Consider the following 15570-nt stretch of genomic DNA (forward strand, 5'->3'; position numbering starts at 1 on the left):
CTTAAGTGAGAAAATGGAAAAATGATTAATGCAATAAAAAGGATGAAAACTCAAGGAATGCTATAGCAATTAGCTTTGGGTCTGTTATCTTTTCCAACTGAAGTTTAACCATTAGGTAAGAATTAATATACTCTTCATACCTTGATGATACAAATGGAGTTATTAATGGCAAGTTATTAATAGTTATAATTAGGTAAGTATTACATAATTTTTAATTATGCCAATAAAACTGTGCTAAGGGTATATCTAGAAAATCACAAAGTGGAGCCCTGACCTTGTGTCTCCTGGTGATGAAAAGCTTTTGTTCACCTACCACATTGCCTTTCTCAGAAAACAAGGAAATGTGACTCACGATTTAACAGCTACTGGATTAGGCAGGAATCCATATTCCATACAGTCAGCAATCTGATGATTTTCCAGTTCCAGAGAACCACTCAGCTGTTCTCCACTATTAGCAAGCATCCAGTTGGGGCCCCAACCAACCCGAAATGATCGTCCCATAAATAGGGCCATGTCCATCAGGAGCTTCCCCTTTCCATAGGTGACAGACTTTTTAAGAGGGACTAGGCCTGGTTGTCTACGTGTACCCACTGTTTTCAACTGAAACTCAGGGGCTGGGCTGGGCACCGTAAACACAGAAGTCAGGGGTGGAGGAACAGACCAAGGGGATGTGGATGGTATATTCATCAACGATGATGTTCTGGGAGTACGACATTCTTGTAAAGAGGCACTTGGTGAAAGGAAAGTCCCACTTGTAAATTTTGATTGTAGTAACCCACTTACTAAAATAAGGAGGAAAAAAAGACTATTAGAAAATACAGCCTATTGATTCTTAAACAATCACAACCAGCAAGGCTGAAATTATAATTTTATTAAACTATCAATAATTAAATCAGATATAGATGACTAACAGCAGGTTATATCAGACTGCAGAAATAACTTTCACATGGGAAATCAAGGCAGGAATTCTAATGATGATGTCAACAATAACAACACTATTGCTATTACTTAAAAAATCTATCTAGCACTTATCTGAAGCAGACTCTATATAATCCATTTGTATACACTGTTTCATTTCATCCTTCAATAACTTTAAATAACATTGCAGTCCTCATTTTATAGATGAGAAAACTGGGCTCAGTTAAATGACTTGTCCAAATCTACAAAGCTACCAAGTGGCAGTACTGACAGATAAACCCAGGTAAATCTGACACCAATGTTCATGCCCTTATCAAAATGCAAATGTTTCCTCTTTAGTCAATATAAAAAGTTGATAAGATCAAAACTCAAAATTCCTACCACTCCAGTGCTCAATGCCAAAATTAAGAAACCAAACCCAGTGAAATATCTTGTAATTGCATATATGCCTTTCAGAAGGATAGTTTTTGTTACTTTTGCCTGTTTTTCAATTTTATCTACTTCCTGTCTAAAGCAAGGAATCGTTGATTGAAATATAAGGTTTTCATGTAGTGTTCATTATGGAAAAGCTTATAAATGTTTAACTGATGCTTCATTAAAGCATTTTTTAAAGGAAAGTTAATAAGAGTACTCAAAAGAATTGAAAAATAAACAGTTTTTAAGGTAACATAAACAAATCCCTTCCTGGTAGGTCCTCTGGCTTTCAAAATGTTTTGAAATTATACCTACTTAACTCTTTTATTGATATCAATACTCTAGCTCCAATCCCACATAATTATAAGTCCACTAGAAGAGATAAGAAAAGCTTTAAAATAAAACAGGAAATTGCTTTCCTGGAAATTTGGCAAATTTCAGGGGAGAGCAGAAATCTGAAAAGTTTTATACATGATAGGAAGCAACATTTGCCCCTAGAAAACAATAAGGAATAGTGTTAGAATTGCACAAAGAGTACAGTACAGAACAACTTGTTGATTCTTCTAAGGTCTGATAAAAATTAGAACTGAGCTTCCCATCTAAGCCACACTCATAAGCAAATAAAAACAAACCCCTAAACAAAACACAAATGGTTTTTTTTCCCATACAACTTTTGCATCTGCACCAGTGGTCATAGTTTGGAGTTGTTTGCTACAGAAGTTGACTCAGCTTAGAAGAAATGTGAAAAGCCAGACTTTACAGCTTTCTTGTAAAAGAGCATCTTTAACAGTACCTAATGAACGAGGTTTTGATGAGTGAGTTGCTGAGATGGGGAGCCTGGGAGAACATATTTCTTGAGAAGTATCTGCTTTAGAAGGAAGGTGAGTGATGCGCTGATCCAGGACCGTATCTACATCTTCTTCATCAGCAAGCAATGATGCTTTCATGATCTAAAAAAGCAATATCTACAGAATGAATGTGCTCCCCCAAATCCAAAGGCCATAAAAGAAAAACACAGCTTACAACAACCAATTAAAAAGCTCTGCCTCAGGTCATGTCCAGAGCTAGCACAACATTTGTGTGACTAACTCTGTTATACTGTATGTGCCTGAAGGACAGAAGTTATATAAAACTTCTCTGCTTTGTATATAGTCTCACCAGAGGCTGGCACACAGCAGCAGCTTACATATTTGCTAAATGAATTAATTTTAAAGTTAAATATAAGCCAAAGGCTAAATTCATATAATGACAAAAGGCATAGGCAAGGAGAAATTGAGACAGCTTAAAGAAACTTGTAACTATAATTAAAAAAAACAAAGCACTTCTGTGGAGCACTTTCCAGAACCTCAAAACCTCTCTGAAAATGAAGTTAATATTTTATAGAGAAAAATCAGTGCTCACAGATGTTAAACGCCTTGCCTAAAGTCACACGGTAATAGTTACAAAACTGGGCCTAGAATCTAGGTCTTCTGAATCTCAATATAGCCTTCCTTCCAATGGCAAAATGATGCCTGAACATGGGCCATATTCCTGTTTTTTTCTCATTTCAGTGACTGTTCAATGCCTTTAAGGGACTAATGAAAGAAAAGGCCTGGTATTAAGAAAGGAAGATGAATACTAGTTTAGATTCTTATAATAAGGGTGGGTTAGGACTTCACCTGTAACACATGTGGATTAATTCCCAGTGAAGATGCAATGTGTGTTGAGGCGGACACAGGTTCCTGATCCTCAGGCATGCTCTCTTCTAACATGGAATCCAGAACTGGCTCCTGGGTGATATCTACCATGTCACTGTCCAGTTCCACAACCCTCCCTAACTGCTCCACCTCTGGGCTCTGGCTCTGTAGACAGCAGAAAGATCAGGGAAGCAGCATTAAATGACACCAGATAGACACAGAGCTTCTAGACCATATTTACTTTATTCAAAATATGATATAACAACATTAGATTCTGCCCATTCTATTATAATGTGAGGTAATATATTTGCTAGAGTATTGAAGAACAATTTCCCCAAAACTCCTCTATTATTACTTGGGATCCAAATGCAGATTCATGGAATTACCCTTTCATAATATTATAGTCTGGAGCCTGGACCTAAGCCAGCACCCATACTGAAAAAATAGTCAACCTCAGACTATGATTATGCCTTACTTGATTTAGTTAGCAACTATAATTTTCTGATTTATACAGAGTTACCATGACCTCACAGTGCCTTGCAGCCAGAAGCCATGGGGAAGACAGAATAAAAGACACAAATACCAAAGTCTCTAGTACCTTTTCATTTTCTTAAAAGCATTTAGAAATAAATTTCTAGTTATCACAAACACAATTTTGGGCCTGGAATTTATTTTTTGGGAGACTAAATCCTAAGGTTAGCTCCACCTGTGCAGTATCACATGGAATAGTGTATCAGATGAAGAATGTGTTTCCCAAAAGAAAAAAACAAAGTACTACTAGGAACAATTTTAATCTGGGAATAGTTCTTTTAGGTTTAAATGTGTCAAGAGTTAGATTTACAATTATTAGGGAGTTTTAAAGATATAGTCATGATTAACAGTCTATGGTTTGAAAAGGTAAACATTCAGAAAGCTGAAACATACTATAAAATTGGCTCAGTGCAAATTCACATTAAATATGTCCTAAACTCACACATCATCTGGTAAAATGTTAACAAATGGCTATGCTAATTTATGAAACATTCTCAAAGCTAAAAGTTGTTCTACCTATTTTTCTTTCATAATATATCATCTGTAGATTACTAACCTTCCACAATTTCTGGTTTGTCTTTCATGAGTGGCCTGTTTCACAGTAGACTTCCAATGGATCCAATTATACAATAAGTGGTTAAAAAAAAGTTTCATGATTTCTTTGAACCAAGAAATGACCATTAGTGTAACTTTTTAAACTTTATTTTCAATGGTATATTATCTATTACTCCCCTGAATTCCTTTAACAAATATCCTTACTAGAAGAATGACTACTGCTGTCTATAACTGTAGAAATATTGAGGTGTTGGATATGTAGTGAATTGTTACTTATGTTGTGAACAATCCCTAAAGACTGCTCTAACAAAACTGGAGGCTAAATGGTTAAAAGACAAAAGTTATATATATATATATATAAAACAAAAGTTAAATATATATATATATATTTAAACCTATTGGGGAGGCTACAGGCAAGCTACTTTGATGCTTTAAAATTCTAAAAAAAAAAAAATTAAAAGCCCTGGTGGTGATCCTACCATTATAATTACAGGAATTAGAAGAACATTCCAATGCCGCCTCTGGTATGTTCATTTTTAACAAATTCACTCTTAAGAAAAGTTGTAACCCTCCCCATCCTTTGTCAAAATGTCAGGATACTCTTTTCTGTTGGGCTCCCATAATACCTTGCCTATACCTATTTTATACAATATATGTTATAATTTCATGTATATACTATTTTGTCCCACCAGATTGTAAACACCTGAAAGCAGATATAGCCTACTATTTTCTATATCTAACACTAACCACATTGCTAAATTCACAACATTTAGTTATTTAATGCAGTGCCTGCCACACAGGAGAAAAGGCTAGTAACTATGAAAGGATAAGGAGCAAGTATAGATGAGAGGAAAGGGAGGAGGAGGAGAATTTCAATTTACTATACTATTCAACAAAGGACTAACGGTAACAAAAAGAGGTGCTCATTTAGAACACTTTTAGAAGCAAACTGGTAGGATTTTATCAAAGTCTGGAGACTGAGGGACTCAAGACTATCTTTAAGAATGCTATGCAATCAAGGTTTTATTTGCTTCATCCTCATTCACTGACTTCAAAACTAGTATCATCTAGTAAGTGGATGGGGGAAGTGAATCACTATTAAACTATGAGGACCTGGTAAACTCCTAGAACCCTCATGTGTGAATTTTAAGTATATCTAAGTAATTGCAATAAACTACCCCAAAAGACGTTATTTTCTGAGAAATCTTTGGAGATCAGGTGCTTCTTCAGAGCCAGCCCTAGAAAGAAAAGCAGACTAATAAAAAACTGGTGACACAGAAGAAAGTGAGTAAGGTAAGAAGAGTGTGGGGGTGAGGAGTTGAGAAGCCCATTACAAATACTAAGTAAACAGACAGTATCTGTAAAGTGACTTTCTTTAGATATATGGAAGGTGAGGTTTCAGGACTGAAACCTTTAAAGTTTTTAGAAACTTCCACTCTTCAACAGGCTAAATTTAGATAGCTGCCACTTCATTTCTTTCTTTTTTTTAAAGTAAATACAAGATAAAACAGAATTTTCTTCTAAAATTCTAATCCTTTTTTTTCCTTTAAACAGTTTCCCCTGCTTTTTTAGGAACAAAGCAGGATTTAAGAATGAACTGCAAAGAGGGGACTGAGATTATATAATAGATAGTAGGATACATGTAATCATTAAACAAAACTATGTATCTTCCTAATGCCTTAGGGAACCGCCCAACCCTTGCCCCAAGTCAGAGAAAAACAGCTAGAACAGACCTAAGGAACACACAGTATCACAGAAATCAATCTCTTCAGGGAGCCCGGTTATAGTGTGAAGACAGTCATCTCGTTGCTGGGATGAGAAGACTGCTGTTTCCAGTTTATTCAGATGGCTCGGGTTATATTCCTCATGCCAAGTAAAATGTAGCTTCTGTTGCTAATAACTTAAAAACTGCGCAGCCACTGGCATTTCTCCTAACATCATGCAGGTCACTAGGCATTAGGACAAAAAAGTTCTCCAGAGCTCCCTGTTTCTCCTCTAACACATTAGCCCAAATATCTAAACAAGTCTACCCACTTCTCCCTTCTCCATCCAAAAGGAGGACCATCCACTTCCTCAATCAAATGAGATTATCTCAAAAAGACACCTATTCACGATATTCTCTTTGCCCATTTTGATCCTTGCTGCTGCTGCTGCTAAGTCGCTTCAGTCGTGTCCGACTCTGTGCGACCCCACAGACGGCAGCCAACCGGGCTCCCCCGTCCTTGGGATTTTCCAGGCAAGAGTACTGGAGTGGGGTGCCACTGCCTTCTCTGATTTTGATCCTTACCACCTCCCTTAGTCCTAGAACCTTGTTCTCCTGAAATTTTCTGGTGCTCAGTTTTTAAGACTCTTACCTACTGCAGTGCCATCACAAGATTTTATAGTTATTTACTATTTGTATTCTGGAAATTAAAGAGCCTAAAAATCACTGATGGCCAACACTGTATAAATTTGATCTGTCCACAAGATGAAGCTTTTCTTTTTCAACTGTATCTTTAGGACCCTACATATTACTTTTATTGCAAGAAAAGAAGGTTATCTGATTCTTATCCTAAGAAATACACACACTGTAAGATTAAAAACCACGTTATACAAAGCATATGATTCAGACAAAATGAATGTAGGTAGCTGGAAAATTGAGTTCATTTACAGCTTTTTAGTTCGGAAGAGATGTATACTAAATAGAGGGATATTCTAAATGCTATAAACATAAAAGTCAACATATTTCCCATTTCCCACTGATATCATATTCTCCCACTCCCCAATACACACAAACATGAACACATATACACAAAAATCTCAAGAAAATTGCCTCCCAAGAAATTATTTAATCAATCATAAAAATCACACATTTCAGCAGCCGTAAGAATTATAGCATGGAAAATTCCAAAGATCCTGCTTTTAGCAGCTGAGAGGTAGAGGATGCATTACAAAGAAATTTTGTATCAAATTCTCTTCTTTGAAGGAATATGGCAGCAGAGAAAAAAAAATGTTATAACTTGATTGAATAATAAACAACATCCAAATGAAAGTAAAACTCTTATGAGTCAGCAAAGAAACTATCTGATATTTAAATTACAAACCTTTCCTTACAAGGACAAAAGGTTTATATTGGCTTTACAATACCAAAAGAGTATGATACAATTGCAATAAATAATGCAGCCCCTACTCTCCCCAAGCCAAGTAATTCACTTATATTGTAAAGCTTATGTATTTTCATAAAGATTATGTATTGTTAAAATACAAATATTAAGAGATTACCTGAAGTATAAGCAAACAACTTGAGAAAAATGGAGTTAAAAATCCTTGCAGAAAGCTAATTGAACTTTTAAAAAACCATGGAGGTAACAAGGTTAAACTGCACTGCACATTAGGTAGTCAACAAAAGCAGGATTTACTTTGCATTAACCCACACAAGCAAAATACTATCTTGAGTTGATCACTGAGCACAGAATTCAGCAAGTCCAAATGAAAAGAGAGGGAGGTGTTTAAGAATGACAATCGGTAGAAGGAATGATCCAAACAGCAAGAGAATTCTTTAAATCTATGAAGTAAACATCAGATACCAGTACCACCTCATGCCCTCCCCCTTGTACTTCTCTTAACGTGACTGCCAATACATTTGTACTCTTCAAAGTTCGAGGGGTCATAGAACAGCTTTGTACTAGCTGAATGACTTGCTTTCAACTTCTGTATCATGGACTCCATTCAAATTCATTGTCCCGTCTCTACCTGGGGTGGAGGTGCTGGTTTGCCATTAAGAGCCATCTGGAATGGGGTGGCCTGGCCTGCAGGAGGTAAAGGGGCAGTCTTCAACTTCTTTGTACTAGTTTTGGATGGCCGTTCCTCCTCCTCTTCATCAGAATCCTGAAGACCATACTTAGAAAAATGAGAGACCTAAGGAGGAGAAGAATCCAACAAAATCAATTTCAAAACTTATATTCAGAAAGGCGGCAATCTTGCAGAATTAGCTTTAAAAAAATAACGGAGAGGGAGATCAAAGTATTTAAAGCACAGTGAAATGTCACCTAACCACATTTTATTGTTTCTCTAAGATTTAGATGGTGTTTGGTAGGTGTTAATTGCTCATATAATCAACTTTACATTAATGCAGAAAAAAATATCCAAAAGAGCCATTACTATTTTTACATATATATACCGCCCAGTTGTTCTCAACCTACACAAAGGCCTTCAACAAGCTAAATAATCCAACTGGTCTAGAAGAGAAAGAATCCATTGGACTAAAAGCAAGGAATGGAGCAAGTCAACCTCTATACCCCAGAAATCTTTAAAAGAAGAACAATTATTTGGGAAGAACTGATTTATCAAGAGACAAAAATTTTGCCTGATATCCCCAAATTAGAAAAACCACACCAAAGAAGTGCATCTAAGTGGTCATAAGATAGGATGTAGAATTTGAATCATGTGCTCATGAAGTTTATAATAGCTCCGTATTGCTCTGGGGTTTAATGTGATGTATAATTTGAAGTAAATTACAGTGTATCTTTACATCAATCTTTACATCTTTTTCCTAATCTGTAAAAGCAATTTAAGAAAAGATCTCTTCTAACCCTAACTTTTTTGTCAGTTTATCAGAACTATGTAACTTATATACTATACACCGTTTATAATTTCTAACTACAGTTTATGAGAACAAGGTTAAGCAACTATACCTTAAACACCCAAGAACCCGTTTCAGGACGGTACTCTTTGAACTGAGCTCCCTGTTTCCTTGAAACTGCTTCCAATCTTCCCTCGTAGTTGATATCAGCAAGTCGATCCGGGCTCTTTATTAAACAACGAGATGTTTTATCTGTTGGCCAAACTCCATCCAATGTAACCTCAGCCTTTCTGTAATGTACAATCAAGTAAAATGTAAATGTTTCATATTTATGACCAGAAAGCCAAGTAACATCTATATATACAGCAAAAAAGGTACCTGTGTTACTTTGGAATTATTCTGCAGATGTTTCATAAACCTGAGTCTTGGCTCCAAAGGTAGTTAGTGTTAAGAGTAAGGAATTACCCCCATATCAACTAGCTAAATATCTGGTTCAAGAGTGTCAAACTCCAGTTATTTCAACTACCAAGGCACATCAATTATTTACAATTTAATTTTAATAACTCTTAAGCCATGCATCCTTGACCAAGTCTAGTGCAAAGACCTAAATCTCAGTGAAGGTCTTATACTATTACTGTACTTTGTAAAAACAACAGTAATAATAGCAGCAACTAACTACCACTAACGACAAAAGCTTGCAGAATGAGGTATCAGGAGCATCACAGTATTAACATTAACCATTAAATGAATGTGAATTGATAATAATAATGGTAATGTATTCCTTCTAACAGCAACATCTAAGATAAAGGACTGTGCCCTTATTCATTCAGTATGCCTTGGATCTAGTACAGTGATTACCACATAAAAACAGATGAGTTTTCTTTAACATTATTTTCTATTGAGGTAAGAAGGTATAATAAAAGTTAACACTATTCTACTGCTCCTATGAATCTGACACTCTAGATGCCTCAAATCATGTGACTCTCAGTATTTTTCTTTCTGCAGCTGGCTTAAATCACTGAGCATAATGTCCTAAAGGTTCATCCATTCTACAGCATGTCAAAGTTTCCTTCCTTTTTAAGACTAAGTAATATTCCATGGTGTGCATATACATTTTGTTTATTCATGGACACTTGGGTTTCTTTTATCTCTTGACTATTATGAATAGTGCTGCTGTGAATATGGGTATGTACATTTTTCAAGACTCTGTTTTCAATTGCTTTGGATATATACCCAGAAGTGGAAATGCTGGGTCACTCCTAATTTTTGAGGAACCATATACTCTTTCACAACAGCTGCACCACATTTTATATTCTCACCAAAATATACAAAGGTTCCAGTTTCTCCATACTCCTGCAAAAACGTTATTTTTCTTTTAAATTAACCTCCTAATGGGTTATTATCAATGTTGAGCATCTTTTCATATGCTTGTTGGCCATTTGTCTATCATATTGTGAATCCAAATCCTCTGACCATTTTTAATTGCTTTTTTTAAAAAATGGTTTTTTAAATAGTTCTTCATATTCTGGATATTAACCCTTACACTAGACATGGTTTGCTGACTTTTCATTCTGTTGATTGGGTTCTTTGATGTACAGAAGTTTTAAATTTTGATGTGAAAGTGAAAGTGAAGTCACTCAGTCCTGTCCGACTCTTTGTGACTCCATGGACTATAGCCTACCACACTCCTCCATCCATGGGATTATCCAGGCCAAGAGTACTGGAGTGGATTGCCATTTCCTTCTCCAGAGGATCTTCCCGACCCAGGGATCGAACCTGGGTCTCCCGCATTGTAGGCAGACGCTTCACCGTCTGAGCTACCAGGGAAGCCCTAAAAATTTTGATGTAGTCTAGTTTATTTTCACTATTTGCTGCCTATGCATTTAGTATCATACCCAGGAAATTCTTGTCAAATATAGTGTGAAACATATTATACCGTTTTTTTTTTTATAGTTTTAAGTCTTATGCTTTAGGTCTTTGATCAATTTTGAATTAATTTTTATTTATAGCGTAAGGTAAGGGTCCAACTTCATTCTTCTGTTACGTAGATCCAGTTTTCCCAAAACCATTTGTTGAAGAAACCGTTCTTTCCCCATTGCATGGTCTTGACAACTCTGTCAACATTTAACCATCTATGTGAGGTCTCCAGTGTGGGCTCCCTAATATGTGGGGGCTCTCTGATCTGTTCCATATATATACGTCTGTCTTTATGCCAGTAACACACTGTTTCAGTTACTGTACCTTTGTTTTCAAGTCAGAAAGTCTGACTCCCCCAACTCTGTTGTTTTTTAAGGTTAATTTGACTGTTCATGGTACCCTTGAGATTCTTTGTTTTAGGATCATTTTTCCTATTTCTGCAAAAGATGCAGCTGGGATTTTGATAGGGATTGCATTAAGTCAGTAGGCTGCTTTGGGTAGCATGGATAACTTAACAATTTTAGGTTCTCCAATCCATGAACATGGGATATCTTTTCATTTATTTGCCTTCTTTAATTTCTCTTAACAATGTTTTGTAGTTTTCAGTGTACAAGTTTTTTGCCTCTTTGGTTAAGTTTATTCCTAAAGTATTTTATTCTTTGTGATGCCATTATAAACAAAAATGTTTTCATAACTACCTTTTCAGATTCTCAATGTACAGAAACTAAACTCAGTTTTATTGTGTTGATTTTGCATCTTGCTACCTTGTTGAATTTGTTCATTAGCTATAAGTTTTTTGGTGTGGAATTTTTAGGCTTTCTACATATAAGATCACATCATCTGTAAAGAGAGAAAACATAACATCTTTCTTTCCAATTTGAATATCTTTAATCTTTACCTTGTTTAACTGCTTTGGTTAAGACTTACAGTATTATGTTGAATACTGGTGGCAAAAGCAAACATTACTGTCTTATTCCTGATCTTACAGGAAAAGCTCTCAGTCTTTAACTACAGAAGATCCCCTGGAGAAGGAAATGGCAATCCACTTCGAGAGAATTCCATGGACAGAGAAGCCTGGTGGGCTACAACCCATGGGCTGGACACAACTGAGTGACTAACACTTTCTCTTCTTTTTATGATGTTCACTGAGGAAAGAAGAGAAACAAAAGGCAAAGAAGGGAAAGATATACCCAACTGAATGCAGAGTTCCAGAGAACAGTGATGAGATGAGGACTTCTTCAATGAACGATGCAAAGAAATAGAGGAAAACAACAGAATGGGAAAGACTAGAGATCTCTTCAAGAAAATTAGAGATACCAAGGGAACACTTCATGCAAGGATGAGCACAATAAAAGAAACAGCAAGGACCTAAAAGAACAGAAGAGATTAAGAAGAGGTGGCAAGAATACAAAGAAGAACTCTACAAAAGATCTTAGTGATTCAGATAACTAAAATGGTGGAGTCATTAATCTAGAGCCAGACATCCTGGAGTGTGAAGTCAAGTGGGCCGTAGGAAGCATTACTATGAACAAAGCTAGTGGAGGTGATGGAATTCTAGCTGAGCTTTTAAAATTCTAAAAGATGATGCTGTTAAAGTGCTACACTCAGTATGTCAGCAAATTTGGAAAACTCAGCAGTGGCCCAGGATTGGAAGATCAGTTTTTATTCTAATCACAAAGATAGGCAATGCCAAAGAATGTTCATACAACCATACAATTGTGCTCATTTCACATGCTAGCAAGGTTATGCTCAAAATTCTTCAAGCTAGGCTTCAGCAGCACGTAATCTGAGAACTTTCAGATGTACAAGCTGGATTTAGAAAAGGCAGAGGAACCAGTGATCAAATTGCCAACATCCACTGAAAAAGCAACAGAGTTCCAGAAAAACATCTACTTCTGCATCACTGACTACGTTAAAGCCTTTGACTGTATGGATCACTACAAACTGGAAAATTCTTGAGAGATGGGAATACCAGACCACCTTATCTGCCACCTGAGAAACCTATATGCAGATCAAGAAGCAACAGTTAGAGCTGGACAGGGACTAACAGATTGGTTCAAACTTGGAAAAAGAGTATGTTAAGGTTGTATACTGTCCCCCTGCTTATTTAACTTATATGTAGAATAAGTACATCATGAGAAATGCTCGGCTAGATGAATTTCAAGCTGGACTCAAGACTGCTGGGAGAAACATCAACAACCTCCAATATACAGATGATACCACTCTAATGGCAGAAAACAAAGAGGAACTAAAGAGCCTCTTGATGAAGGTGAAAGAGAAGAGTGAAAATGCTGGCTTAAAACTCAACATTCAAAAAACTAAGATCATGGCATCCAGTCCTAGCACTTCATGGCAAACAGACGGGGAAAAAGTGGAAATAGTGGCAGATTTTATTTTGTTTGGCTCCAAAGACACTGTGGACGGTGACTGCAGCCACAAAATTAAAAGACACTTGCTCCTTGGAAGAAAAGCTATGACAAACCTAGGCAGTGTATTAAAAAGCAGAGCCATCACTTAGCTGACAAAGGTCCATACAGTCAAAGCTATGGCTTTTCCAGGAGTCATCATGTATGGATGTGAGAGTTGGACCTAAAGAAGGCTGAGAGCTGAAGAACTGATGCTTTTGAATTGTGGTATTGGAGAAGTCTCTTGAGATGCTTGGACAGCAAGGAGATCAAACTAGTCAATACTAAAGGAAATCAACCCCGAATATTCATTGGAAGGACTGAAGCTCCAATGCTTTGGCCACCTGATGTGAAGAGTGGACTCACTGGAAAAATAACCTGATGCTGGAAAAGACTGAAGGCAGGAGGAGAAGGAAGCGACAGAGGATGAGAAAGTTGGATGGCATCACCCGACTCAATGTGAAGGACAGGGAAGCCTGACGTGCTACAATGAGGTCGCAAAGAGTAGGACATGACTTAGCGACTGAACAATAACAAATGATGTCCACTGTGGGTTTTTCTAACATGGCTTTTATTATGCTTAGTAGTTTCCTTCTATTTTCTATCATGAAAAGTGTTAAATCTTGTCTAGTGCTTTTTCTGCATCAACAGTGATGATCATGTGGTTTTCTTCTTTTGTCCTGTCAATGTGATGCACTACATTCATCAATTTTTATATGTTAAGCCATCTGTGCATTTCAGAAACAAACCCTATTTGGTCATGGTGTGTAATTCAGTTGATGCACAACTGAATTCTGTTTGATAGTTATTTTGTTGAGGGTATTTACATTAATATATATTAAACATATTGGTCTGTAGTCTTCTTTTCTTACAGCACCTTTATTTAGCTTTGGACTCAGGGAAATGTTTCCCTCACAGAATTAGTTAGAAATGCTCCCTCCTCTACTTTGGGGAAGAGTTTGAGGAAAACTGGTGTAAATTCTTCTTTAAATGTTTGGTAAACTTCACCAGTGAAGCCATCTGGTCCAGGGCTTTGGTGGAGCTGGAGGAGCAGGGGATATTGATTACTAATTCAATTTCCTTATTAGTTCCAGGGTTCTTCAGATCTTCTATCTCTTCCTGGTTCAATCTCAGTGGGTTGTGAACATAGAGGATTTTAACTATGGCTCTCTGACCTGGCCTGCATTAGAAGCTAGTATCTCACACTAAAGATACAGAAAAAGAGTTAAGCACAATCACAGCAGAAACAAGGGAAAAAAAAATACTATTACGGGACTTTTCTGGTGGCACACTGGAAAAGAATCCACCGGCTAATGCAGGGGACATGAGTTCGATTCCTGGTCCAAGAAGATTCTACATGCCATGGAACAACCAGAGCCCTCGCGCCACAACTACTGAGCTCACATGCCACAATTACTGAAGCCTGTGTGCTCCAGGGCTCACAAGCCACAACTGCTCAAGTTCATGTGCCTAGAGCCTGTGTTCTGCAACACAGAAGCCACCGCAATGAGAAGTTGATGCACTGCAGCGAAGAGCAGCCCTCAACCACTGCAAGAAAAGAAAGCCTGCGCACAGCAACGAAGACCCAGTGCAACCAAAAATAAAATAATTTAAAAAAGAAGAAAAATACTACTAAAAAGTATTTTCCAAAAGGTTTTGGAAACGATTGGATCTGATAATATTAAGGAAAGGAGTCAAAAAAATAAAAGTGTAGCATTTCTTTATCACTTATACTTTTTATTGTTTTGGCTTCGCTGCGTCTCTGCTGCTGCACACAGGTTTTCTCTAGCTGCGGCGAGCAGGAGCTACTCTCTAGTTGCCGTGTGCAGGCCTCTCACTGTGGTCCCTTCTCTTGTTGTGGAGTATGAACTCTGGATGCACGGGCTCCAGTTATTGTGGCTCGTGGGCTCTAGAGCGCAGGCTCAGTAGTCATGGCACATGGGCTTAGTTGCCCAGCACCAGGAGGGATCTTAGTTTCCGGACCAGGGATCAAACCTGTGTCCCCTGCATTAGCATGCAGATTCTTAACCTCTGGACCACCAGGGAAGTCCCATATCACTTATGTTTTTAAGTGAAAGCACAGAAATAATAATCACATACAATAATCACATAGTAAGTCTAAGAGACAAGTTGCAGGAAAATGTACATAATATGATATACTTGTGTTAACAGAAAAAAATTGTGATTTAGCTGATTAGTTGTTAAATATGTACATAAGTTCATACCTATTTAGTCCTTCACCCACAGGTGGTTTTTGGTTATCATCTAAGTAGACAATCACTTCTTTCCTTCGGATATGTACAATGTCATCTAAATTTAGATTTGTCAAATTCACATCTCCTTCAAAATAGATCGAACCATAACCTATAAATCAGAGCAAAGAGTTAGAAACTCGTCCTACCCACTTTATACTTCCAGTGAAGGAGCAAGCAGCTTTAAACATTAATCAATATTTTAAATCACCCAGCAATTCCCTGAATGAGTTATTTCATCTGTAATATTAGAAGGTGACATCAAATACACTGTTACTTGGCTTAACATATGCATTTTTACAGTACTTATGTTATCCTCAAAGAAGCCTTTTAAAATCTCT

The 15570-nt window shown here is 37.0% G+C and overlaps 1 protein-coding gene across 3 annotated transcripts in view; it reads right to left on the minus strand.

Annotated features, from left to right (window-relative positions):
* Positions 1-15570, minus strand: part of NUP98 (nucleoporin 98 and 96 precursor) — an 86229-nt gene that overhangs the window by 15941 nt on the left and 54718 nt on the right. For all 3 annotated transcript variants that reach the window (XM_006064748.3, XM_006064746.3, XM_006064747.3), the window contains exons 18-23: positions 15203-15341; positions 8768-8945; positions 7827-7991; positions 2991-3173; positions 2126-2282; positions 353-782 (exon numbers count right to left, since the gene is read on the minus strand). In XM_006064748.3, coding sequence (XP_006064810.1) covers positions 353-782; positions 2126-2282; positions 2991-3173; positions 7827-7991; positions 8768-8945; positions 15203-15341 — 1252 coding nt within the window. The remainder of the gene's footprint in view (positions 1-352; positions 783-2125; positions 2283-2990; positions 3174-7826; positions 7992-8767; positions 8946-15202; positions 15342-15570) is intronic.

Source organism: Bubalus bubalis, chromosome 16 (assembly GCF_019923935.1).
Source record: "Bubalus bubalis isolate 160015118507 breed Murrah chromosome 16, NDDB_SH_1, whole genome shotgun sequence".
NCBI classification, from domain to species: Eukaryota; Metazoa; Chordata; class Mammalia; order Artiodactyla; family Bovidae; genus Bubalus; species Bubalus bubalis.